Below are 23,850 nucleotides of genomic sequence, written 5' to 3' on the forward strand. Positions count from 1 at the left end.
TAAATGTTGGCGCCTCAATATCAAGAAATTGGGGAGGGCGGAGGGGGTGGTGGACGGAAGAGGAAAAAACAGTAAGTCCTTTTGATTTCGTGGTAAATGGTTATTTTCTGGACTGGAGGAAGATATACAGTGGTGTTCCCCAGGGGTCGGTACTAGGACCACTGGTTTTCTTGAGATATATTAATGACTTGTATGTGGGTGTACAAGGCGCAATTTCAAAATTTGCAGATGACACAAAACTTGGAAGTGTAGTGAACAGTGAGGAGGATAGTGATGGACTTGAACAAGATATAGACAGGCTTGTGGAAAGGGCGGACACATTGAAGATGAAATTTAATGCAGAAAAGTATGAAGTGACACAGTTTGGTAGAAAGAATGAGGAGAGGAAATCTAACCTAAAGGGTACAATCCTAAAGGGGATACATGCACAGAGAGACCGAGGGGTATATGTGGACAAATCGTTGAAGGGGCAGGGCAGGTTGAGAAAGCAGTTAAACATAGAAACATAGAAAATAAGGTGCAGGAGTAGGCCATTCGGCCCTTCGAGCCTGCACCACCATTCAATAAGATCATGGCTGATCATTCCCTCAGTACCCCTTTCCTGCTTTTTCTCCATACCCCTTGATCCCTTTAGCCGTAAGGGCTATATCTAACTCACTCTTGAATATATCCGCATCAACAACTCTCTGCGGTAGGGAATTCCACAGGTTAACAACTCTCTGAGTGAAGAAGTTTCTCCTCACCTCAGTCCTAAATGGCCTACCCCTTACCCTAAGACTGTGTCCCCTGGTCCTGGACTTCCCCAACATCGGGAACATTCTTCCCGCATCTAACCTGTCCATTCCCGTCAGAATCTTATATGTTTCTATGAGATCCCCTCGCATCCTTCTAAACTCCAGTGTATAAAGAACCAGTTGATCCAGTCACTCCTCATATTTCAGTCCAGCCATCCCTGGAATCAGTCTAGGGAACCTTCACTGCACTCCCTCAATAGCAATCGGAGACCAAAACTGAACACAATATTCCAGGTGAGGCCTCACCAAGGCCCTGTACAACTGCAGTAAGACCTCCCTGCTCTTATACTCAAATCCCCTAGCTATGAAGACCAACATAACATTTGCCTTCTTCACTGCCTGCAGTACCTGTATGCCAACTTTCAATGACTGATGAACCATGACACCCAGGTCTTGTTGCACCTCCCCTTTTCCTAAACTGCCGCCATTCAGATAATATTCTGCCTTCGTGTTTTTGCCCACAAAGTGGATAACCTCACATTTATTCACATTATACTGCATCTGTCATGCATTTGCCCAATCACCTAACCTGTCCAAGTCACCCTGCAGCCTCTTAGCGTCCTCTGCACAGCTCACACCGCCACCCAGCTTAGTGTCATCTGCAAACTTGGAGATATTACACTCAATTCCTTCATCTAAATCATTGATGTATATTGTAAATAGCTGGGGGTCCCAGCACTGAGCCCTGCGGCACTCCACTAGTCACTGCCTGCCATTCTGAAAAGGACCTGTTTATCCCGACTCTCTGCTTCCTGTCTGCCAACCAGTTCTCTATCCACGTCAGTACATTACCCCCAATACCCTGTGCTTTGATTTTGCACATCAATCTCTTGTGTGGGACCTTATCAAAAGCCTTTTGAAAGTCCAAATACACCACATCCACTGGTTCTCCCTTGTCCACTCTGCTAGTTACATCCTCAAAAAATTCCAGAAGATTCGTCAAGCATGATTTCCCTTTCATAAATCCATGCTGACTTGGACTGATCCTGTCACTGCTTTCCAAATGCACTGCTATTTCATCCTTAATGATTGATTCCAACATTTTCCCCACTACTGATGTCTGGCTAACCGTTGTATAATTACCCGTTTTCTCTCTCCCTCCTTTTTTAAAAAGTGGTGTTATATTAGCTACCCTCCAGTCCATCGGAACTGATCCAGAGTCGATCGACTGTTGGAAAGTGATCACCAATGCATTCACTATTTCTATGGCCACTTCCTTAAGTACTCTGGGATGCAGACTATCAGGGGCGGTGCAGGCTCGAAGGTTCTGCACCTGCACCTATTTTCTATGTTTCTATGCTCCGGGGATTTATCGGCCTTCAATCCCATCAATTTCCCTCACACAATTTCCCCGCCTAATAAGGATGTCCTTCAGTTCCTCCTCCTTACTAGACCCACTGTCCCCTAGTACTTCCGGAAGGTTATTTGTGTCTTCCTTTGTGAAGACAGAACCAAAGTATTTGTTCAACTGGTCTGCCATTTCTTTGTTCCCCATTATAAATTCACCTGAATCTGACTGCAAGGGGCCTACGTTTGTCTTCACTAATCTTTTTCTCTTCACATATCTATAGAAGCTTTTGCAGTCAGTTTTTATGTTCCCGGCAAGCTTCCTCTCATACTCTATTTCCCCCCTCCTAATTAAGCCCTTTGTCCTCCTCTGCTGAATTCTAAATTTCTCCCAGTCCTCAGGTTTGCTGCTTTTTTTGGCCAATTTATATGCTTCTTCCTTGGATTTAACACTATCCTTAATTTCCCTTGTTAGCCACGGTTGAGCCACCTTCCCCGTTTTATTTTTACTCCAAACAGGGATGTACAATTGTTGAAGTTCATCCATGTGATCTTTAAATGTTTGCCATTGCCTATCCACCGTCAAGCCTTTAAGTATCACTCGCCAGTCTATTCTAGCCAATTCACGCCTCATACCATTGAAGTTACATTTCCTTAAGTTCAGGATGCTAGTCTTTGAATTAACTGTGTCACTCTCCATCTTAATAAAGAATTCTACCATATTATGGTCACTCTTCCCCCAAGGGGCCTTGCCAAACAAGATTGCTAATTAGTCCTTTCTCATTGCATATCACCTAATCTAGGATGGCCAGCCCTCCAGTTGGTTCCTCGACATATCGGTCTAGAAAACTATCCCTAATACACTCCAGGAAATCCTCCTCCACCGTATTGCTACCAGTTTGGTTAGCCCGATCAATATGTAGATTAAAGTCGCCCATGGTAACTGCTGTGCCTTTATTGCACGCGTCCCTAATTTCTTGTTTGATGCTGTCCCCAACCTCACTACTACTGTTTGGTGGTCGGTACACAACTCTCACTAGCATTTTCTGCCCTTTGGTATTCCGCAGCTCTCCCCATACAGATTCCACGTCATCCAAGCTAATGTCCTTCCTTACTATTGCGTTATTTTTCTCTTTAACCAGCAACGCTACCCCACCTCCTTTTCCTTTCTGTCTATCCTTCCTAAATGTTGAATACCCCTGGATGTTGAATTGGTCACCCTGGAGCCATGTCTCCATGATGCCAATTATATCATAGTCAATAATTGCTGCCTGGACAGTTAATTCGTCTACCTTATTACGAATACTCCTCGCATTGAGGCACAGAGCCTTCAGGCTTGTCTTTTTAACACACTTTGCCCTTTTGGAATTTAGCTGTAATGTTGCCCTTTTTGCATTGGGTTTCTCTATCCTCCACTTTTACTTTTCTTCTTTTTATCTTTCGTTTCTGCCCCCATTCTACTTCCCTCTGTCTCCCTGCATAGGTTCCCATCCCCCTGCCATATTAATTGAAAAAAGCATATGGGATTCTGGGCTTCATGAATAGAGGTATAGAGTACAAAAACATGGAAATTATGATGAACCTGTATAAAACAGTGGTTCGGCCTCAACTGGAGTATTGTGTCCAATTCTGGGCACCGCACTTTAGGAAGGATGTGAAGGCCTTAGAGAAGGTGCAGAAAAGATTTCCAAGAATGATTCCAGAGATCAGGGACTTCAGTTACGTGGATAGACTGGAGAAGCTGGGATTTCTCTCCTTAGAGCAGAGAGGATTGAGAGGAGATTTGATCGAGCTGTTCAAAATCATGAAGGGTCTGGACAGAGTAGATAGAGAGAAACTGTTCCCATTGGCAGAAGGGTCGAGGACAAAGATTTAAGGTGATTGGCAAAAGAACCAAAGAGGACATAAGAAAAAACTTTTTTATACAGCGAGTGGTTAGGATCTGGAATGCACTGCCTGAAAGGGTGGTGGAGGGCAGACTCAATCACGGCTTTCAACAGGGAGTAGGATAAGTACCAGAAAGAAAACAAATTGCAAGGCTATGGGGAAAGGGTGGGGGACTGGGACAAGCTGAGGTGCTGTTGCAGAGAGCCTGCATGGACTTGCTGGGCCGAATGGCCTTCTTCCATGCTGTAACCTTTCTATGATCTGAGAATGAAAATAGACACAGTTGGTGTGATTCTCTCTGCTCCGTAAACTCTCTCTTCCCCGACCCCGATCCAGGTTGTCTCCACACAATGAACAAGTTATGAAATTTCTCTTTTCGAGCTGTACCACAAGAAGTAGCCACAAATGTCAAAGGTTTAGCATCACTGATCTAGTTTATTGTTGTAAGCCTTTGATCTGTGTGTTTTATTTCAGGGCTCAATTTGCAAAGCCAGTTTAACCTGGAAAATGTCACTGTGTTTAACACGAATGAACAGGATAGTACCCTGGGGCTGAAGGTGAGTGTTAACTGCGGTGAGAAACCCCTATTGAGCTGTATACAACTCAGTATGTTGTTATATATTTGTATGATTTTTAATAATTTTGATATATTTTGAGAATTTTCAGCACACCGAAGATAGAGATGATGGAATGGAAGTTGAAGAAGGAGAGACGGGTGATGAGGAGCCTCCTACAACTTGGTACAGACTCTAACTTTTTAATAACCTTGGAGAACTGCAGAAGCAAACCATGCATATGTGTTTAAACTTAATTTGCATAAAAGTTGTTGCTGAATGTAATTATAAGAACATAAGAAATAGGAGCAGGATTAGGCCATTCAGCCCATTGAACCTGCTCCACCATTCAATAAGATCATGGCTGATCTTATCATGGACTCAGTTCCATTACCCTGCCCGCTCCCCATAACCCTTTATTCCCTTATCGTTTAAAAATCTGTACATCTCTGCCTTAAATATATTCAAAGACCCAGCTTCCACAGCTCTCTGGGACAGAGAATTCCATAGATTTACAACCCTCTGAGAGAAGAAATTCTTCCTCATCTCAGTTTTAAATGGGCGGCTCCTTATTCTGAGACTGTGTCCCCTAGTTTTAGTTTCCCCTATGAGTGGAAATATCCTTTCTGCATTCACCTTGTCGAACCCCCTCATTATCATATATGTTTCGTTAAGACCCTCATTATCTTATATGTTTCGATAAGATCACCTCTCATTCTTCTGAACTCCATTGTGTATAGGCCCAGCCTACTCAATCTATCTTCATAAGTCAATCCTTTCATCTCCAGAATTAACCTAGTGAACCTGCTCTGAACAGCCTCCAATGCAAGTATATCCTTCCTTAAATATGGAGACCAAAACTGTATGCAGTACTCTAGGTGTGGCCTTACCAATATCCCATACAGTTGTAGCAAGACTTCTTTGCTTTTATATTCTATCCCCCTTGCAATAAAGGCCAACATTCCATTTGCCTTCCTGATTACTTGCTGTACCTGCATACTTATTTTTTGTGTTTCGTGCACAAGGACCCCCAGGTCCCTCTGTACTGCAACATGCAGCAATTTTTCTCCATTTAAGTTATAATTTGCTTTTCTATTTTTATTGCCAAAGTGGATAACCTCACGTTTTCCCACATTATACTCCATTTGCCAGATTTTTGCCCACCCACTTAGCCTGTCTATATCCCTCTGCAGATTTTTTGTGTCCTCCTCACAGTTTGCTTTCCCACCCATCTTTATATTATCAGCAAACTTGGCAACATTACACTTGGTCCTTTCATCCAAGTCATTAATATAGATTGTAAATAGTTGAGGGCCGAGCACCGATCCCTGCGGCACCCGACTAGTCACTGTTTGCCAACCGGAAAATTACCCATTTATCCTGACTCTCTGTTTTCTGTGAGATCGTCAGTCCTCTATCCATGCTAATATATTACCTCCTACCCCATGAACTTTTATCTTGTGCAGTAACCTTTTATGTGGCAACTTATCGAATGCCTTCTGGAAATCCAAATATACCACATCCACTGGGTTCCCCCTTATCCACCCTGTTCGTTACATCCTCAAAGAACTCCAGCAAATTTGTCAAACAACCCTAACCCTTTCATAAAACCATGTTGGCTCTGCTTGATTGAATTATGCTTTTCCAAATATCCCGCTACTGCTTCCTTAATCATGGACTCTAACATTTTCCCAGCGACAGATGTTAGGCTAACTGGTCTATAGTTTCCTGCTTTTTGTCTGCTTCATTTTTTAAATAGGGGCGTTACATTTGCGGTTTTCCAATCCGCTGGGACCGCCCCAAAATCGACGGAATTTTGGCAGATTACAACCAAATATAGAATTTACAGCACAGAAACAAGCCGTTCGGCCCAACTGCTCCGTGCTGATAATGCTCCACACAAGCCTCCTCCCACCCTACTTCATCTAACCCTAACTGCATATTCCCCTGTTCCTTTCTCCCTCACAAACTTATCTAGTTTCCCCTTAAAAGCATCTGTGCTATTTGCCTCAATTACTCCTTATGGTAGTGAGTTTCACATTCTAACCACTCTCTGGGTAAGGAAGTTTATTCTGAATTCTTTATTGGTTTTCCTGGTGACTATCTTATATTTATGGCCCTGGTTTTTGAGCACCCCACAAGTGGAAACATCTTCTCTACATCTACCTTTTTAAACCCTTAATAATTTTACATACCTCTATTAAGTCACCCCCTCAACCTTATAGAATCATAGAAATTTACAGCACAGAAGGAGGCCATTCGGCCCATCATGTCTGTGCCTGCTGAAAAGAGAGCTATCTAGCTTAATCCCACTTACCAGCTCTTGGTCTGTAGCCCTTAGGTTACAACACTTCAATTGCATATACAGGTACAACGTTCGAAATCTGGCAACCTCAGGACTGGGATTGTACCAGTTTTCGTATTTTTCCGGATTTTGGACAAGAAAATCAATGCAGGTGCAGCACCTAAAATCCGGAACCCTTGGGACCGAGGCTGTTCCGGACTTCATGTTTTTCTGGACTTTCGAACATGTTTCTGATGTCTGAAATCCGGAAACGTCTGAATCCAGGTTCTGGTATTTGCAGATTTTGGACGTCATTTTGTAGTTCTTCTCTTCGCAGGCCTTATAGTCCTCGCTTCTTCGCAATGCATCGTATGTCTCCGTCTCTTGTTTTTGCACAGTACCTGTATGTTTTGGAAGATAGTCTGATGGCCTGTACACCTATATCTGTACTTGCAAAGTTTGTTGGAGCATTCCCTGGGTTAACAGAGGTATTTTCACCATGTGAGTTTCCCGGTGCAGTGCAGCCTTGTAGTTCTCGATTCTTCACATCGCAGTACCCTGTACTTAATGTGAGTCTCCCGGCGCAGTGCAGCCTGGTCGCCCTCGCCTCTTCGCAATGCATCGTAAGTGTCCCTCTCGTGTTTTTGTACAGTGTACCTGTATCTTTTGGAAGGTAGTCTGATGCCCTGTACCCCTATACCTGTAGACTGTACCCTGTACTTGAATGCAAAGTTTGTAGGAACATCCCCTGAGTTAAAAGAGGCTCTATTTTCACCATACTTAATGTGAGCTTCCCGGCCTGTATCTTTTGCTACCATCTTCAAATTTGAAAAGGAATGTACAGTATTCAAAGCATGAAATATAATAAAGGTTTTTTATTTGTAAAACAGTAAAGTTATGAAATATAAAACAGTAAAGTTATGAAATATAAAACAGTAAATGAAGGTTTTTATTTGATAAACAGAGTAAAAATAAACAGGTATAGTTACAATTGGCTGGAGGTTGTGCTTGAGATAGAGGGCTTCACTATGATATCTGGAGCTGATGATGGGCCAGCAATAGGATTATCAAATGTGGAAATTGATGGTGTAGTTGCATGCTGTGGGTCTTGGGCCTTCTGATGCGACATCTTTTGAAAGATATTAAATATTGTTTATTTAAATATTTTGGGCTTTTCTTTCACTCATTTTTCCTGAATTCTGCAGACCTGCAGTATTTCCTCTTTACTTATGAAAATTCGTTGCTCGAAGGCGTTAATTAATTCTTGACAAAGATTGATTGCTTTTTCGACTGGATCACAGGCATCAACATCATCCTCACTGCTTTCATCCTGGATGCAAAACTCTGCATAATTTCTTCATCTGTCACAGCATGCACAACAGGAGCATCGTTGTCTATGTCCTTGACTTCTGCAACATCATCCTCATTCAATTCCTGTGCAGCTTCGTAAGTCAGCCCTCTTGCATATTCTAAAAGTTGAGCAATCATTACTTTCTCCCTGGACACACGAAAGTCTTGAAAGTCCTAAGGAGCATCATCAGTGTCATATTCCAGGTGAGGCCTCACCAAGGCCCTGTACAATTGCAGTAAGACCTCCCTGCTCCTGTGCTCAAATCCCCTAGCTATGAAGGCCAACATGCAATGTGCCTTCTTTACCGCCTGCTGTACCTACTTGCCAACTTTCAATGACTGATGAACCATGACACCCAGGTCTCGTTGCACCTCCCCTTTTCCTAATCTGCCGCCATTCAGATCATATTCTGCCTTCGTGTTTTTGCCACCAAAGTGGATAACCTCACATCTTCTCACTGAAGCACCTCGATCTAATCTCTGGAGTAACTCCACTTTCTTTGCAATTGACAGTGAACTATGCTTCCTCTTTCCTTTACCTGAACCCATTGGGGTATCTGCTGGCCTTTTTGACATATTTGCAATGACAAACAACACAAATTCACAAACTTTACCTGTGCAGACCTTTAAATCGGGAAAAACACCACAGCGATTGAGTCAGGTGTCTGATCATAGGATGTAGGCGGGCCAGGTGGGGTAGCCCTATAATGTTGAATGCCACTGAAATATTTTTTTAAACGCTGAATTTAAAAGTGCATGTACAGTACAGGTGCAGATATTTTTTAGTACAGATATGCAAACTTAAAATCGAAATCTGGTCGGGTGCGGTCGGGTCCGGTGAGGTCGGGTCAGCTCCGCTTGGTGTCATGGGGCATTATGATCCGATCGCGCCGTTGGTGCTTTGAGGAGCTGCAGTGTGCTGTGCAGTTTGATTCTGGCCGGGGAATTGTGCACGGAGTTTGGTTGGTTCTGGCCGAAAGGGACTTGCGGCGGAGTTTGGTTGCTTCTGGCTGAAGGGACTTGTGTGCTGTGCAGAGTTGGTTCTGGCCGGGGACTTGTGTGCGGAGCTTGTTTGGTTCTGGCCGGGGACTTGCGTGCGGACCCAGGAACAGCGGTACGTGACTGTGACGACCTGGCCTGGAACTGGTAGGATTGGAGTTTTTATTCTTGCAATTTTTGCTCGTTGGATTTCATTCTTTGACTTTTCCCTAGGCCCGGCTGGCAGCGGTAAGGGTTTGGCAGGGTGTCCGGATTCCGGAACATTTTGTGGATTCTGGACCACGGATCATTCCGGAACATTCCGGATTCCGGAATTTGATGCTGCACCTGTATGTCCGAAATCTGGCAACCTCGGGACCAAGATCGTGCCGGTTTTTGGATTTTTCCAGATTTTGGACCTTGCTGTTGGCGCTCCTCGCCGCCCGCCGACCCTCCACTACTCGCCACCCGCCGATTCCCTCCGATCCTCGCCGCCCGCCAGTTCTCGGCCCAAGGCCCCCCCAGTGCTACGGTTTCTACCGATTTCCTCATTCCTCGCTGCCCGATGTCGCCATCTTCGCCACCGCAAAAATGTCCAGTCATCGGACAGCCGGATTCTGGACGTTGCATCTATACAAGTACTTTTTAAATGCAATGAGGGTTTCTGCTTCAACCACCCTTTCAGGCAGTGAGTTCCAGACCTTTTCTTGTGACAAGTGCCCCAGCCTTTTCAGTATTTCCTGATCGTTGTAACCTCTCAGTTCTGGTATCATCCTTGTAAATCTTTTTTGCATTTCTTCAGTGCTTCTCTATCTTTTTATAATATGGAGCCCTGAAATGTACAGTATGCCAAGCGTGGTTTAACCAAGCTTCTATGCAAATTTAACATCAGTTCCCTGATTTTCAGTGAAACATTTTAACAATAACAGGAATGCTTCATAGAAAGCAAAGTACTTCCTTCATTCAATCATTCCGAGTAAACAAGCAAGCACAATTTTTTACCAACTTCCACTATAGTCGCTAGAAACTTGATGTGTATTCATAAAATTATAGGCAGAATATTATCATCATTTGCCAATTTTATTAAGCTGAGATGTGATTTAACGAAAGTGGACTGGAAACAGCGACTTGTAGGTAAATCAGTATCGGAGCAGTGGGAGGCATTCAAGGAGGAGATAGTGGGGGTTCAGAGCAAGTATGTTCCCTTAATGAAAAAGTATGGGACTAACAAATCTCATGTGGTTGATAATGAAGAAGAAAGCTGTAAACTGTAGGAAGATATCAATGGACTGGTCAGGTGGGCAGAACAGTGGCAAATGGAATTCAATACGGAGAAATGTGAAGTAATGCATTTAGGGTGGGCTCACAAGGCAAAGGAATGCACAATACATGTCGGACACGAAAAAATGTACTGGAACAGAGGGACCTTGGAGTGCATATCCACAGATCCCTGAAGGTAGCAGGACAAATAGCTAAGGTAGTTAAGGCGGCATACGGGATACTTGCCTTTATTAGCCGAGACATAGAATATCAGAGCATAGAGATTATGCTTGAATAGTTAGGCCACAGCTAGAGTACTGCCTGCAGTTCTGGTCATCACATTACAGGGAAGATGTGATTGCACTAGAGAGGGTACAGAGGAGATTTATAAGAATGTTGCATGGACTGAAGAATTTTATCAGTGGGAAAGATTGGATAGTCTGGGGTTGTTTTCTTTGGAACAGAGGAGGCTGAGGGGAGACATTTGAGGTGTATAAAATTATTAGGGGCTGAGATAGAATGGATAAAAAGGGCCCATTTCCCTTAGCAGAGGGGTCAATAACCAGGGGGGCATAGATTTGAAGTGATTGGTAGAAGATTTAGAGGGGATTTGAGGAGAATTTGTTTCACTCAGAGGGTGGTGGGGGTCTGTAACTCACTGCCTGAAAGAATGGTGGAGGCAGAAACCCTCATAGCATTTAAAAAGTATTTGGATATGCACTTGAAGTGTCGTAACCTACAAGGCTACGGACCAAGTGCTGGAAAATGAGATTAGGATGGATAGCTCTTTGTCGGATGAAAATCTGCTGAATTCCAAGGATATAATAAAACAACTGAACTATTGCTCTTAGGGTTATGGAAATGATCTTAAGTGTGTAACAATTAATTCAGTCCTTATGTATATTGCTTTACAGGCTATTGTGTTTCATTCTTTATAGGTATCTTCATTTCTTAATGTTTATAAGCCCATTTCAGATTGGCTGCTGGCTGTCACAATTGAATCAAGTGATCAACCATGATCTTATTGAATAGTGGAGCAGGCTCGAGGGGTCAAATGGCCTACTCCTGCTCCTATTTCTTATGTTCTAAGTTTTTGTTCACCGCTTCACGGGCTTGCATATCCAAAATATTATTCCACTGTTGTCACTTACAAAACCTCAGTTTAATAGTTTACTGCTACAGCCTTCAATTACTGTCAATATTTGCATTTTTTTTTGTTTTAAATAGTTCTGTTCCTATTGATTACAACCTATACCGGAAGTTTTGGTCACTCCAGGACTTTTTCAGAAATCCATTACAATGTTATGAGAAGATTTCATGGAAAACATTTTTGAAGGTAAAATCCATTCATTAACATGATGCAACTGTATCTCCAAAAAGCTCTCAGTTGCGCTTGTGTTTTAAAAAATCCTTATTCACCAAGGGATGGTGTTAGATTGTTACAATTCCCAGAGATCCTATAATTGTATAGAAGTTGCTTTTATTTAGTGTCACTGAGATATTTGCCCCAACTGTTCCTGAAGCTTGGGTCTTGCATAATTGCCAGCTACAATAAGCGTACTGATTTCTCTGAGGCTGCTGTCTCGGAAAATCTACCATGTTTATCTTTGAACTGCTGGCTGTGTGAGACATGCTCTTTGCAATCCGGTGGTGCAAAAGACCCGAACAGAAGAGCAGCTGTGCTCAATGATGGCAGCTGATCTCATCCATGAACATCAATCAGTATTGCTGCTGTGAATTCGCCACCTGATCACCCAAATGATTAAATGCCTCCCTGCTACATCATCATCATAGGCAGTCCCTCGATACAAGGATGACTTGCTTCCACGCCAAAAAAGGATGAGTTCACAGGTGTTTCAATGAAGGACCTAACATTCCAGGTCCCGAACTACATCCTGAAGGGTGAAAGATGCCTGTGTGTGGCCATTGCACACCAGCCACCAAATGGGCTTGACAGAGCTCGGTCTTGGTCCAGTGGCAAGGGTTATCCAAGACGACTGGAGACCTGCTCTGCTGTAAGGACCTAGTGCACACATACATCGCAGTGTGGACTGGCCCGTGCTGCCCCAGAGCCCCTGGCCCTGAAGTCACGTCTTTCCTGGGCCCCCTATTAGAGAGGGTGGGTAGATAACCTGCTTTTAGGTCTCTGTTAATACCATCAGGGGGGGAGCGGGGGTCGGGTTCGGGGCGGGGTGGGGGGGGAAGTCGGGTTGGAAGGAAGCAGGAGCTGGGTGTGGGAGGTGCAGCCTGATCCACGCAGCCCCAGTGAGGCCATTCGGCCAGGGCTAGGGGCTGCGTGCTTTGGGCCCCTCCCATACAGTTTTGGGCACCTGGAGCTACTGCACATGCGCGCCCATTGTAGCGCGCATGTGCAGAGGTCCCGGCACTGTTTTCAGCGCAGGGACCTGGCTCTGCCCCCCACAGCTCGTGCTGCGCCGCGCTCAGCTCCAGAGGACCTGCAGGGAGCCGGAGAATAGGTAAGTTTTTTTTAGGCGCACTTTGTGGTGCGAAAAACGGGCGTCCAGGTCGGGGCTGCGCCGTTCTAGGCGCGGCCCGAAACTTGGGCCCATTCAAACTGAACCCAGCCACATCTGTGGTCTCCGTGATCAGTGGAATTGAGACACTGCTGACTAATTGCCAGTTTGTTTTGGCATGATTCAAACTGAATACTAAATTAAACTTGCAGTAAAATGATTGCAGGACAGTTTTGCATTGTGAAAGTTTGTAGTGGTTCAATGTCACAATTTATTTCACTGTCATCTATTTTTCCAAAAGCTGACTGCGATCAAACATTTACTGCATATAACAGACCAATATAAGATTTAACTGCAGTTTTTAGTTATTTAGTTCATTTTCCACAGTAGAATTATTTTTTTAAACAACTGCAGTTGATAGGAAACTTCAGTACAGGGTGCTTGTGTTTTGATTTGATATGGCATTAACTGACCTAAACATAATTTAATAAATACTGCCTCACAAACTATTTCAGCCCATCTTTATTTGAAACTGAGACAGAGCGAGGAAGGACAAGTAAAGAAAAACTACATAATTCTACAAAAAGGGTGACACTATTCTGTTCAAGATATTTTTCAATATAGGCGGCAACATTACCTGCTTGATATTGTTACATGTAATAGCCAGGTTGAGGATACTTCAATTGTTGGACAGTCGTTAAAATGTTGGGAAGCTCACAGGGTACTGAATGATGATTTTCAGATTTAGAATTCAGGGTTGACCCCTGCTTGACCAGGACCCACACAAGTTGGTGCAAATCAAAAATAGATGATGGTGTTAACTTGTGCTGTGACTTACAGGACATTCAAAATTGATGATTTAAATGTGTGCTGTTCAGTTTGTCTTTTGTTGATTCTCTCCATTTAATTAATTTCGGCATACAACCTGCAATGAGTGTACATAATTGAGTAAAGTGCCTCTTTTTATGTTTGTAAATGTTCATCGTCCCATACAATTTGATGGTCTTTGTTTTATAACCCATTTATGTGAATTTATTTTATAGCATTCAGATGAAGTGTTGGATGTTTTCAGAAGCTACAAACTGGATGATATGCAGGCTTCAAAGAAGAAGCAGGAAGAATTAAAACCTCCAGGGCAGGAACATGTGTACTTTGCTAAATTTTTGACCAGTGAAAAGGTAATTTTTTTTGTAGTTCTTCATGGTGTTTTTTGGTTATTGGATTTACGATTCATTTAAATAGCCTGCCACCTAAAACCGCGGTCGTGGAGGTACGGATTCCTCTGCAGTGGCTCCCGAAGGACAGCTGCCACTCCAGACGGGGTGAACTGTGTTTGGTGACGACTCTGTTCCAGATCCTGATGGGTTCCTGGTTAAAGACAGGCAGCCACCACATGGCGGTCCCCAGGCTCACAAACAGCAGCTGCGTGTCATAATTGAGGCAGTACTGCTGGCGGAAGAATTATGTCGCCAGCGCACACTATCCAGGAGGGGGCTCGACGTACAGGTATCTCTGCAGGGTCTGAAGACTGAAAGTCGCATGCTGGGTGCTGACGCACACCAACGCCTGACCGCCCTCCCTAAGCTGGAGACTCAGAACCGCAGCAGAGACCCAGTGCTTCCTGTTCCAGAAGAAGTTGACCAGCTTCTTCTGTGTCTTGGCGACAAACGCAGGGGGAGGGGTCAAAGTGAACAATGGGCACCACAGCATAGCGGCCACCAGCTGGTTTATGACTAGCACTCGATCCCTGTCGGACAGCACTTGGAGCAGTCCTGTCCTGTGCCCTCGGCAAGCGGCGACCTTGGCCTCCAGCTCCTGCCAGTTCGCCGGCCAGGCTTCCTCGTCGGGGCTAAGGTAGACTCCCAGATAGAGGAGATGGGTCGTGCTCCAGGCAAAAGGCCTGAATTCCTCCGGCAGGGAGTGCACCTGCCACTGGCCCACCAGGAGTCCGGAACATTTCTCCCAGTTGATCCTGGTGGAGGATTCGGCCGAGTAAATCTCCTGGCACTCACGCATCCTCCGCAGGTCAACGGGATCCTCGATCATGAGGAGCACGTCATCGACGTAAGCTGAAAGGACGACCTCCACGCCTGGCCCTTGCAGAGCAAGTCCCGTCAACCTGTTCCGCAAGAGGCGCAGGAAAGGCTCCACGCATATGGGATATAACTGGCCAGACATGGGGCATCCCTGGCACACCCCCCTCCCAAAGCAAAGGGGCGCCGTCAAAGACCCGTTAACCTTAATCAAAAGTCGGATCCGGACGACGAAATGCGTCTTGAACCCGAAAGCGCGCAGAGTTCCAAAAAGATACTCGTGACCCACCCTGTTGAACATCTTCTGGTCTCGGGAAAGAAAGGCGACTGACAGACCAGCCTCCTGGGAATGGTGGACCAGGTCCCGGACCAGATGGATGTTGTCGTGGATTGTCCAGCCCGGGACCGTATAGGACTGAGCGGGGTGGATCATGTGGTCCAGCAAGGCGCCGAGGCGAGCAGATATCACCCTGGAAAAATTTTGTAATCTGGGCTGAGGAGGGAGACTGGGCGCCAGTTCTTTAGTAGGTGGAGATCGCCCTTCTTAGGCATAAGGACGATGACTGTCCTGCGCCAAGAGAGGGGCATCTCCCCAGTCGCTAGACTTTCCCCCAGGACCCATGTGTAGTCGTCCCCCAAGATGTCCCAGAACGCCCTGTGGAACTCCACGGTCAGCCCAACCAGCCCCGGGGACTTTCCCCTCGAGAGCTGGTTGAGGGCACCAGTCAGCTCTGCCAAGCTTAGCAGAGCATCCAGATTTTCAGTGCCCTCCGTGCCGACCTTCGACACGTCCTCCCACAAAACTCTCTGCGCTTCCTCGCTGGACGTATCCGGAGAGAACAGAGCCCCGTAGTAGTCTCGGGCCCTGTTGCTGATGCCCTCCGGATCCGAGACCAGAGATCCGTCGTCGGCCAGCAGTGTCAAGATTTGCTTACGGACCCCCTGTCTTCTTTCCAGCGAGTAGAAGAAGGAGCCGCAGTCCAGGTTCCGGAGGAACTGGAATTGCGACCTCACGAAAGCGCCTCGGGACCCGACAAGCTGCAGATCCTTCAGCGCAGCCTTCTTCACTTCGTACATGGTCCACAGGGCCGGGTCCTCGACGACTTGACCGAGACGGGATTCCAAGTTGAGCACCTCCTTCTCCAGGCGCTCCACCCTTGCCTCCCGCCTCTTGGTCGACCTCTTCGCATACTCTTGACAGAAGAGACGGACGTGAGCCTTATCCATGTCCCACCATAACCTGAAGGAGAAGCCCCCCTGCTAACTGACGGAACGAATCCTGGAACTGTTCGCCCTCCAGCAGCAGGTTATTAAAGTGCTTGTATGCTGATCCCACCCGTGCACAGAGCGAAGCAAGCTCCGCCCACATCAGGTGGTGGTCCGAACACAGCGCTGGCCGCATGGAAGCCACCGGAAAGCATGAGATGTACGCCCAAGATACGTAAAGGCGGTCGATTCTGGACCATCCTCTTCCAGGCCTCACCCAAGTAAAGGTGCTGGAGTCGGGATGGAGATTTCACCAGACATCCACCAAGTCGAAGGACCCAACCTGGTCCCTCAACTTCTCCATTGTCGTCATGCTCTGCAGGGCACCGGAGTGGTCCCTTGCCTCGAGGATGCAATTAAAATCTCCCCCCTCCCCCGAGGACAATGCAGTCGCCGACGTCGACGGAGCCGAGATGAATGGACACTTCTTCGAAGAAGCGCACTTGCTGCGGGCCGGGCTGGGGGGCGTACATGTTCACTAAATGGAGCGGCACGTCCCCCAGGCGAACCGTGACATGGAGCAAGCGGCCTGGCACAGGCACCTTGACCCCCAAGATCTCCGACTGAAAATGTGGGGCCAGCAAGATAGCCACTCCACAAGAAGTAGCAGTGAGGTGGCTCATGCGGACTTCTCCTTGCCATTCCAGGAGCCATGTAGCCTCGTCTCTCGGAATGGTGTGGGTTTCTTGCAGGAAGCACACCGCATATTTCCCCTCCCGTATGAGCGAAAAATTGTTAAATCTACAGCGTGCCTCTCTGCCGCCATTGATGTTGAGACTGGCTATGGTTATCTTCATGACACGAGCATAGTGCAACCTCTGACTTAAACTACTGTGGGGAGGGAGCGGAGTCGTTTGATGACCTCCACTCCCTCAGCAACCCGGCGAGGAACATTTTGAGCCGGCACAGCTCAAGGTTTTCTTGTTTTGATCGGGCCCCGGCGGCGCAGACGGACCTGATGAGCAGCGTCGGCTCGGACCATTTGTCCAGGGCCAGGTGGGCTCTATTGTGGTGTCTTTGGCATTCCGCTAAAAAGTCTCGGAGTTCCTTGGCAGGAATGAGGAGGGACTCAGCGGCAGGCATGAGGAGATCCAGCGCCTCACTGGCAATGGACTCTTAACTCCTCTCCCGCGCCTACCATCGAGTTCCCATCTTCCTCCTCTTTCAAGATATTCTTTCAAATTGATTTTCTTTCAAACTGTCTCAAACTCACAGGAGAGTGGGGACTCTATTACAATCACAAGATTATTTTCTTTACTGCCAGTTGGATCGACGATCTTTGGAATGGTCACTTCTCATTGTGCCTTTTGATCTACCGGAGAATGATTTAATAAGACAGCTAGAGACTGATTTAACTTTTCAATTACTCAATTTCTGATTTTAAATTTACTCATAATTAATCTATATTAATTTTGTTTTCATATAATTGATCTTGATTCGACTGGTTCTACTATTGTCATCAACCTATTTGCTATGTAAATTGAGTTTTTTCCCGTGTCCATTTGCCTGCACATTTTGGCTGCCGCTTCGGACCCGAGCCATTCATTTCTGTTTTCACTTCCTTCTCCTGTCTTTTCTTTTCTCTCAATCCCTCCCTGACCAGTCTCTCCTGTCTTCATGCCGCCTTTCATCTCTCCTCTCTCGGATACTCTGTCCTCACAAATCCCTACCCAACCATTCATTACTCTTCCACCACATTATTCTCCTGCAGCTATCCCAGGCTTGACTCCCTTTTAGACAAGCCTGCAGCTTCCTTCTGTGCCTCTCTTGGCATCCTCTGAAGGGCCCACCATGGCACTCGTCGTTGTCTCCTCATTCGTGGCAACCCCAACTGTCCCATCCTACTCTCTCACCGACCTTGCTGCCCAGCTTGCCCACGGGGGCTGACTTTGCCAATCTCCTCCCTGCTCAATTCATCCCGCCAAGTGCTGGCCCTGTGTATGCTGGCAGTGGATCAGCCATCACCGATTCTCTCCGGATCTCCTTGCAGAATGTCCGTTCACTTGCAAACAAGACCCTTGCCATCCATGAGCTTTTCACGGATGATTGCGTCGACATCATGGCCCTGATGGAAACTGAGGGGTGATGACACCTTACCTTTAAATGAAGTCTCCCCGCTTGGCTATACCTTCCACCACTTTCCCCGCCCAGACTGCCGTGGTGGGGGGGTGACTCTCATCATCAAATCAAACCTTAGTCTGTCCCCCTCCTCCGTGGACATCTCACCTATTCCACCCCTTTCACCTCTCATTTAAAATTCTCGTTCTCTACCACCCATCTAAATATGTTAAAACTTTTATCACGGAGATATCTTCACTGCTTTCCTCCCTCAGCCTCTGCACCGAGCGACTTCTCATCCTTGGTGATTTCAACCTCCATCTCAATTCATCATGCTCTATCTCCTCTGAGTTCACTACCCTCCTGTCCTCCCTTAATCTCTCCCTCCATGTGAATTCCTCAACTCATATTTACGGCCACCCCCTTGACCTTGCCATCTCTCATGACCTCACTATTCCTACTGTGTCAGTTACAGATAAGGCCATCTCTAACCAGTTCTTTGCATCGCTCTCCACCCACATCCCCCTTCCCCCACCCAACCCTACTACCTTCTGCATCCACCCTGGAAAAAATTATCTCCAAACTCTCTTACAACTGCATTTATCAACTCCAAACTGTCCAGCCACCGATCTGCTCAACCACACTCTCCCCACCACCTTTGATGCCATTGTCTCTATTAAAACCATTACTCTCTCACTGGCCGTTTCCCCTGGTGCAGCCCTCATTTGCGCTCCCTCAAATCCAAGGGGCGGGAAACGGATGTGGCAGACAACTGGTTTAGCCATTCACCACCAGATTTGGCTGGACCACAGAAAGCATTATGGGTCCTACTCTTGTCTACAAAAACGGTTCACTATTCCAGGATCATTCTGGAATGCAAAGATAACCCCCAGCTACTATTCTCTACTGCTAACCATCTTCTTAAACCCCTCGCCCCTGTCCCCACCACACTCTCCTCCAACAACAAGTGTGAAGAGCTCATGGACTTCTTTGTATCAAAGATTGAGACCATCTGATCAGCTACCTCTGCCAGTTCCCTTCCTTCCCCTAGCCCACCAGGCCAAACTTCCTCTGAGGCGCCCCCCTGTCCTAAACTCAAATTTTTCTCGAGTTTCTTTCTGATCTCCCCTCTTGACCTCTCCATGCTCATCTTGTCCCTGAGACCCACTTCCTGCTCCCTTGACCCTATTCCCGCTAAACTGCTGACAGCCCAACTTACTTTTCTGGCTCCCATGTTAGCCGACATTGTTAACAGTTTTCTCTCCTCAGGTACTGACCCCCTTTCCTTCAAATCTGTGGTCATCGCCCCTCTCCTCAAAAAAAAAACAACCCTTGACCCCACTGTGCCTGCTAACTACTGCCCCACCTCCAACCTCCCTTTCCTCTCCAAAGTCCTTGGATGTGTTGTCGCCTCCCATTCCGTGCCCATCTTTCCCGGAACTCCATGTTTGAATCTGGTTTCCGCCTCTGCCACAGTACCTAAACATCTCTCACCAAAGTCACAAATGACATCCTTTGTGACTGTGACAAAGGTAAACTATCGCTCCTCGTCCTCCTCGACATGTTTGCAGCTTTTGACAGTTGACCACTCCATCCTCCTCCAACGTCTCTCGATTATCGTCCAGCTGGGTGGGACTGCACTCGCCTGGTTCCATTCTTATCTGTCGAATTGTAGCCAGAAAATCTCCTGCAATGGCTTCTCTTCCCACTCTCACTTTGTTACCTCTGGTGTCCCCCAAGGATCTGTACTTGGCCCCCTCCTATTTCTCATCTATATGCTGCCTTTTGGCGGTATCATCCGAAAAGACGGAGTTAATTTCCACATGTATGCTGATGACACCCAGCTCTACCTCTCCACCACTTCTCTCGACCCCTCCATGTTTTTCAGAATGGCAGCAGTGACTAGTGGGGTACCGCAAGGTTCTGTGCTGGGGCCCCAGCTGTTTACACTGTACATTAATGATTTAGATGAGGGGATTAAATGTAGTATCTCCAAATTTGCGGATGACACTAAGTTGGGTGGCAGTGTGAGCTGCAAGGAGGATTCTATGAGGCTGCAGAGCGACTTGGATAGGTTAGGTGAGTGGGCAAATGCATGGCAGATGAAGTATAATGTGGATAAATGTGAGGTTATCCACTTTGGTGGTAAAAACAGAGAGACAGACTATTATCTGAATGGTGACAGATTAGGAAAAGGGGAGGTGCAAAGAGACCTGGGTGTCATGGTAAATCAGTCATTGAAGGTTGGCATGCAGGTACAGCAGGCGGTTAAGAAAGCAAATGGCATGTTGGCCTTCATAGCGAGGGGATTTGAGTACAAGGGCAGGGAAGTGTTGCTACAATTGTACAGGGCCTTGGTGAGGCCACACCTGGAGTATTGTGTACAGTTTTGGTCTCCTAACCTGAGGAAGGACATTCTTGCTATTGAGGGAGTGCAGCGAAGGTTCACCAGACTGATTCCCGGGATGGCGGGACTGACCTATCAAGAAAGACTGGATCAACTGGGCTTGTATTCACTGGAGTTCAGAAGAATGAGAGTGGACCTCATAGAAACGTTTAAAATTCTGACGGGGTTAGACAGGTTAGATGCAGGAAGAATGTTCCCAATGTTGGGGAAGTCCAGAACCAGGGGACACAGTCTAAGGATAAGGGGGAAGCCATTTAGGACCGAGATGAGGAGGAATTTCTTCACCCAGAGAGTGGTGAACCTGTGGAATTCTCTACCACAGAAAGTTGTTGAGGCCAATTCACTAAATATATTCAAAAAGGAGTTAGATGAAGTCCTTACTACTAGGGGAATCAAGGGGTATGGTGAGAAAGCAGGAATGGGGTACTGAAGTTGCATGTTCAGCCATGAACTCATTGAATGGCGGTGCAGGCTAGAAGGCCTACTCCTGCACCTATTTTCTATGTTTCTATGTTTCTCTAAATTGTCAGACTGCTTGTCCGACATCTAGTGCTGGATGAGCAGAAATGTTCTCCAATTAAATATTGGGAAGACCAAAACCATTGTCTTTGGTCCCCGCTACAAACTGCGTTCCATAGCCACTGACTCCATCCCTCTCCCCAGCATCTATCTGAGGCTAAACCAGTCTGTTCGCAACCTAGGCATCATATTTGATCCTGAAATGAGCTTCCGGCCACATATCCACGACATAACTAAAACCGCCTATGTCCACCTCCATAACATTGCCCGCCTCCACCCTTGCCTCAGCTCATCTGCTGCTGAAACCCTCATTCATCCCTTTGTTTACCTCTAGACTTGACGACTCCAACGCACTCCTGGCTGGACTTCCGCATTCTACCCTACGTAAACAACGGTTAAGCAACGCCTCAATTTCAAAATTCTCATCCTTATTTACAAATCCCTCCATGGCCTCGCCCTTCCCTGTCTCTTCCAGCCTCACAACCCCACGAGATGTCTGCGCTCCTCAAATTCTGCCATCTTGAGCATCCCTGATTATAACTGCTCAATCAACAGTGACCGTGCCTTCGGCTGTTTGAGCCCTAAGCTCTGGAATTCCTTCCCTAAACCTCTCGACTTCTTTTTCCTCCTTTTAAGACGTCCTTAAAACCTACGTCTTTTACCAAACTTTTGGTCATCTGCTGCAATTTGTTCTTATGTGGTTCGGTGTCAAATTTATTAATTTTATCGTATAACACTGCTGTGAAGCGACTTTTACGACATTAAAAACGCTATATAAATCGTTGTATCAAAATGCTTAAAAAATGGATTGAATTAAAACATATATTTTTGGTTCCACATTGCTGTACCAATGTTTCATTCACTCTTCAAATCAGAATGCTCTTTTTTATTCCAGTTACTCACATCAACGTCAGTGGACTAAATATGCAGTATGCCAATTGATGTCTGCAATCCATTCTTTTTTTATCTCTCTTTCTCTCTCGCCCCCCCACCCCACCCCACCTATATTTTGCAAAATCACTTTGTGAGGCTACTGGAATGGAGTGGAGAATTGCCAAAACACATTTGTGTACTTGAGTTCATAAAATTTCACATGTAACTCCTGACTTTATTTTTGCTTTACTGCTAGCTGATGGACCTACAACTGAACGACAGCAACTTTAGACGACATATCCTTTTACAGTATTTGATACTGTTTCAGTACCTTAAGGGCCAGGTCAAATTTAAAAGGTAATGTCTGAAAATAATGAGTATTTTTCAGTTGAGGTTACACAGTCTTAACGTCTGCAGTTAAGGATGCACTATTACTGTATTATTAAGTTTAGTGCTAGATTTGAAAATGCTTCTAGGTTCACCAGATCAAACATTGATCACATGTATAGAACTATAGAAAAATCAACATACCAAAGATATAACTCATGGGATGGGAGGCAAGTGGTGGCAAGAAGGCAGTAAGCAGGAAAAGTTGCTGGAACTTGATTTTCAAGTGTTTACTTCAAAATTCGGTATTACTGAATAACCTTTTGATGTATAGAAATGGGTATTTCATCGGTAAGCACATTTCTGAAGGGGATTGACAGGGTAGATACTGAGAGGGTGTTTCCCCTGGCTAGAGAATCTAGAACTAGGGGGCATAGTATCAGGATAAGGGGTCAGCCATTTAAGACTTGGATGTGCAGGAATTTCTCCACTCAGAGGGTTGTGAACTTTTGGAATTCTGTACCACAAAGGGCTCTGGATGCTGAATCGTTGAGTGTATTCAAGGCTGAGTTATATAGATTTTTGGACTCTCTGGGAATCGAAGGATATGGGGATCGAGCAGGAAAACAGAGTTGATGTAAAAGTTCGGCCATGATCTTATTGAAGGCAGAGCAGACTCGAAGGGCTGTATGGCCTACTCCTGCTCCTAATTATGTTTTTAATATTATGAATCAGCTATTTTCTTGTGGGAAATGATTTTAAAGCTGCTTTATTTAAACAAAAGAAGGGATTCATGATCCCCTTTGATCTCAATTTTCTTCATCAATTAGACTTTGCAAGTCTTTTTTTTATCCTCTTCCCTGGAAAGTGTTTTCTCCTTTCTGGTGCTCCAAGGGCACTTGTTGCACTTTGCTTAAATGGTAGTTATTCATTGTGACCTCTTGTAATGAATATTAGTTGGCTATTTCACTGCAGGGAACGTCGCAGTTGTGCCTGATCCTGTCCTCAGCTGACATACACCTACACGCACTTCAAGAACACTTGCTGGATGGTGATTAGGAGTGGGAGTCCTGGTCAATTTACCTCTTACTAATCCAAGGGGCACTGCTCAGTTGAAATCTTGACCAGGAATCACATCTGTGGGCTTGTTGGTCTGTATGGCTCAGCTACACATTAAATAAACAAGCTGAACCATTGAGGAAACCTGAGTACAGTTTCTTTTTAAAGTTTTTTGCCCCCAAGCTCCATGTCATGCATACCCTCTACCAGTTTTGCTTTCTGTCCACTTTACCTCCAGGATACTTGTGAACGAGGTTTGAAGTAATTCTGCTTTCAGTTTACTTTTCCATCCTGATTTGGTAGTGCTTGGTCCCTGTTACATCTCCCTTATTGCTGTTCATGGGGCCCAATAAAGTACTTGGATCTACTTTATTGTACACTCAAACCTACATTTTGTGCCATATCCCTCCAACTCGGGATGCTCCTTTTCAACTCTGACC

The 23,850-nt window shown here is 45.8% G+C and overlaps 1 protein-coding gene across 3 annotated transcripts in view; it reads left to right on the forward strand.

Annotated features, from left to right (window-relative positions):
* thoc1 (THO complex 1) overlaps positions 1 to 23,850 on the forward strand; it is a 102,312-nt gene that overhangs the window by 30,528 nt on the left and 47,934 nt on the right. For 2 of the 3 annotated variants that reach the window (XM_070892888.1, XM_070892902.1), the window contains exons 8-12: positions 4,443 to 4,525; positions 4,626 to 4,708; positions 11,622 to 11,730; positions 13,912 to 14,046; positions 22,281 to 22,381. In XM_070892888.1, the coding sequence (XP_070748989.1) occupies positions 4,443 to 4,525; positions 4,626 to 4,708; positions 11,622 to 11,730; positions 13,912 to 14,046; positions 22,281 to 22,381 (511 nt within the window). The remainder of the gene's footprint in view (positions 1 to 4,442; positions 4,526 to 4,625; positions 4,709 to 11,621; positions 11,731 to 13,911; positions 14,047 to 22,280; positions 22,382 to 23,850) is intronic. The other variant, XM_070892895.1, reaches the window with a different exon arrangement.

The sequence above is a fragment of the Pristiophorus japonicus genome, chromosome 1 (assembly GCF_044704955.1).
Source record: "Pristiophorus japonicus isolate sPriJap1 chromosome 1, sPriJap1.hap1, whole genome shotgun sequence".
Lineage (NCBI taxonomy): Eukaryota > Metazoa > Chordata > Chondrichthyes > Pristiophoridae > Pristiophorus > Pristiophorus japonicus.